At 35.9% G+C, this 2,694-nt stretch overlaps 1 protein-coding gene and 1 long non-coding RNA gene across 2 annotated transcripts in view; both read right to left on the bottom strand.

Annotated features, from left to right (window-relative positions):
- Positions 1 to 246: 246 nt before the first annotated feature.
- LOC106011098 lies at positions 247 to 1,999 on the bottom strand. Its single transcript, XR_001184651.2, has 2 exons — positions 1,196 to 1,999; positions 247 to 889 (listed from the first exon to the last, which is right to left on the bottom strand). It is a non-coding gene; the product is annotated as an uncharacterized LOC106011098 (long non-coding RNA).
- A 363-nt stretch (positions 2,000 to 2,362) lies between these two features.
- Positions 2,363 to 2,694, bottom strand: part of LOC101851777 (forkhead box protein D1) — an 18,690-nt gene continuing 18,358 nt past the window's right edge. The window contains exon 3 of the mRNA XM_035968368.1: positions 2,363 to 2,416. Coding sequence (XP_035824261.1) covers positions 2,363 to 2,416 — 54 coding nt within the window. The remainder of the gene's footprint in view (positions 2,417 to 2,694) is intronic.

Here is a 2,694-nt window from a genome sequence, read left to right as displayed (position 1 = left end):
TAATAATAATAATATGGTATAATGTGGAAACTGGGCAGTGGGGCAAAACAAGAATTTGGCAAAGTTCTACATCGTCATGCTCATAAGATAAATATGCCTAAGTCATTTTTACCCACTTTGAGAAAATGAGAGAAAAAACCGATTTGTTTCGAACTAGTGACGCTGTGAAACGCTTGAATTTTGGTACACTCAATTACATGTAGTTTTATATTGGACTTTTTTTTTTTTTACATTTTTTTTTTAAAAGGAATTTATTATTTAAAAATTTTTTTTTTTTTTTTTTGGAGGGGTGTCCAAGTGTACTATATCACAAAGCTGGCTCTGCTCTTCATTTCAGAACCAAAAACTCCAAAGCCAGTCAAAAATGACTTAGGCAACTGCCTTATGAGCGCGACGAAAAATCTTTGATTTGCATACATTCAAAACGTAATTAACCAGACGTTTCTTTGCAAACAAATATCAACAATAACTGCGTAATATTTTTCTTCACAGAAGTGCAAAAACGGGGAGTATGATATAGATAAAATAGCCCCCGAATTAGTATAAACATTGTTTTATGAAGTGTCCAACCCAACTCCGATTAGAGTGGAGTGCCTCCATCAAACTCCCCCAGATCAACGAGAGATCAAGAACGTCCGCGAAAAAGGATAGTCTGACTGAAGCGTGCTGACAAAATGAGTTACTTCTCGGATTCAAGCCTTAACGAAATGACTCCTAACGAAATAGAAACATCACGCTTATAGGTGAAGTATAGTTTCAGTAGAGGTTTTATGGCGCCCACAACTGCATAAGGTCATATGAGCTCCAATAGGTGAAGTTTGCAAATTTATATCGACATTAGGGTAAAATTTGTAAATTCTCTATTGATGCCATATTCTTTAACCAAAACCTGTCTTTTAATATTATTTCATACTTATAAATTAGGTGAAGTTTGCTAAATTTTAAAGTATGAAACAATAAAAGACAGGTTTTGGTTAATTAATGAATATGGCATCAATAGAAAATCTACAAATTTGACCCCCCAAAATGTCGATTCTTGGCCAATACATGTATCTCCTTTTGTGGACTGCAAGAAGTAACTCACTTAGTCAACACGCCTCACCACAATGGTCATTCGGACAGACTGTCACACAATGTCCCTGGAGGTTATGGCGCCACGTGATACCAGCTGAGCCTTTAAAGAAAAAAAAAAAACCTGAGGTATTTTACATACAGAATGTCTGCAAACAAAATTATAATGAGCCAGTCAGGGTTTGTCGCTGAGCTGAACTACATAGAACAGAATGTCACGTACATTGTATCGGACTTTTCACAGTCCTCAAGCATACTCATTAATTTTTACACACGAAATCACAAACGCTTGAATATCAAAGAAAGGAGATCCTATCATCATCATCATCATCATCATCATCATATTCATATACAATGTATTTCATTTTTTTTATTCCTTGTTTGTCATTTCTCTGATTATCTACTTACAATATTCATTTCTTTGATTTTCTGTTTGCCAGTTTGTTTTGCTGTTGTTGTTTTTTTACATTCATAATAAATAATTGTAGTTTTTCAGACATTTTTAAGATCACGATAAGACAATATTAGAAAAGAAAGAAGAAGGAAACGGGCAAAGAAGATGAGAAAAAAAAAGAAAGAAGAAAAAAAGCAACAAGATGACGGTTTTTAAAATGCTATTCCTTCGATTAGTATGTTTTTCCTTCAATAAAAATATATTAATTTGATCTCTGTTAAATGTCTGTCATTTATTCATGACGACACCGAAAATACTTGGGGAGTTCTTTTAAGAGCATCTGCCTACCAGAACATCACCATCATACCATTTCGCTTGCAGTTGCGGCCGCTCAGGATAATAAACAGAACAAGCCATGTCAGTCCCTAAAAACTTAAAGCTCTGTCTAATGCCAGAGCCCTGTGTGTGGTTGGCGGGTGCTCTGGTATGGTTTGCTCTCTTTTTCCTATCCAACATATATCATCCTTGTCTCCCCTACTTCTTTTTTTGTGTTTGTTGCTCTCTTGTAACACGTCTAATCTCTGGCACTTAAAATAATTATAATCTATTGTGTTGCAAGTGTCGTAAAACTCTCACTAAAGCTTGAAAAAAACAGCAACAACAGAGCCCTTTAATCTTCGCACTTATATAACCTATTGTGTTGCAAGTATCGTAAAGTTCTCACAAAAGCCTTAAAAAAAACCCAGAGCCCAAACCCTTTCACATCTTCTTCTGTCTGTCGGGACGTTGTATCAGTCTGAGCCAGGGTTGACCCTGTCTGAAATGTTGGATCAAAGCAGCCCGCCTCCTGATAATCTAAAATCATGTCAATGGTGGAGAAAAATACAATTATTATAATTACAGTCCAACTGGACTAATAAAAGCATGATTGTCAAAGATACTGGAAGATTTCTGCGTCTCAACAAGCCAAAGATACAAGTAGTATAGTAGTAGAGAAAGTTTATTGAGGAAACAACGACATTAAAAGGGAGGATCATTATTTCATAGTATAGAACTCTTCCACATTGATGATTGTCTCAGATAGAAGGGAAATGCATGTATAGAAACAACAACGATTCAGATAGATAGAAATCGAATAGCAAACACAGTGAAATTTGGCAGATTTTGCAGCATACATTGAATTCCCCTTGCAAGTTCCTGTCCCCCACCCCCACCCCTCCACACACACA

Source organism: Aplysia californica, unplaced genomic scaffold, assembly GCF_000002075.1.
Source record: "Aplysia californica isolate F4 #8 unplaced genomic scaffold, AplCal3.0 scaffold00003, whole genome shotgun sequence".
Classification (NCBI taxonomy): domain Eukaryota; kingdom Metazoa; phylum Mollusca; class Gastropoda; order Aplysiida; family Aplysiidae; genus Aplysia; species Aplysia californica.
This window is presented reverse-complemented; position numbering and strand designations above follow the sequence as displayed.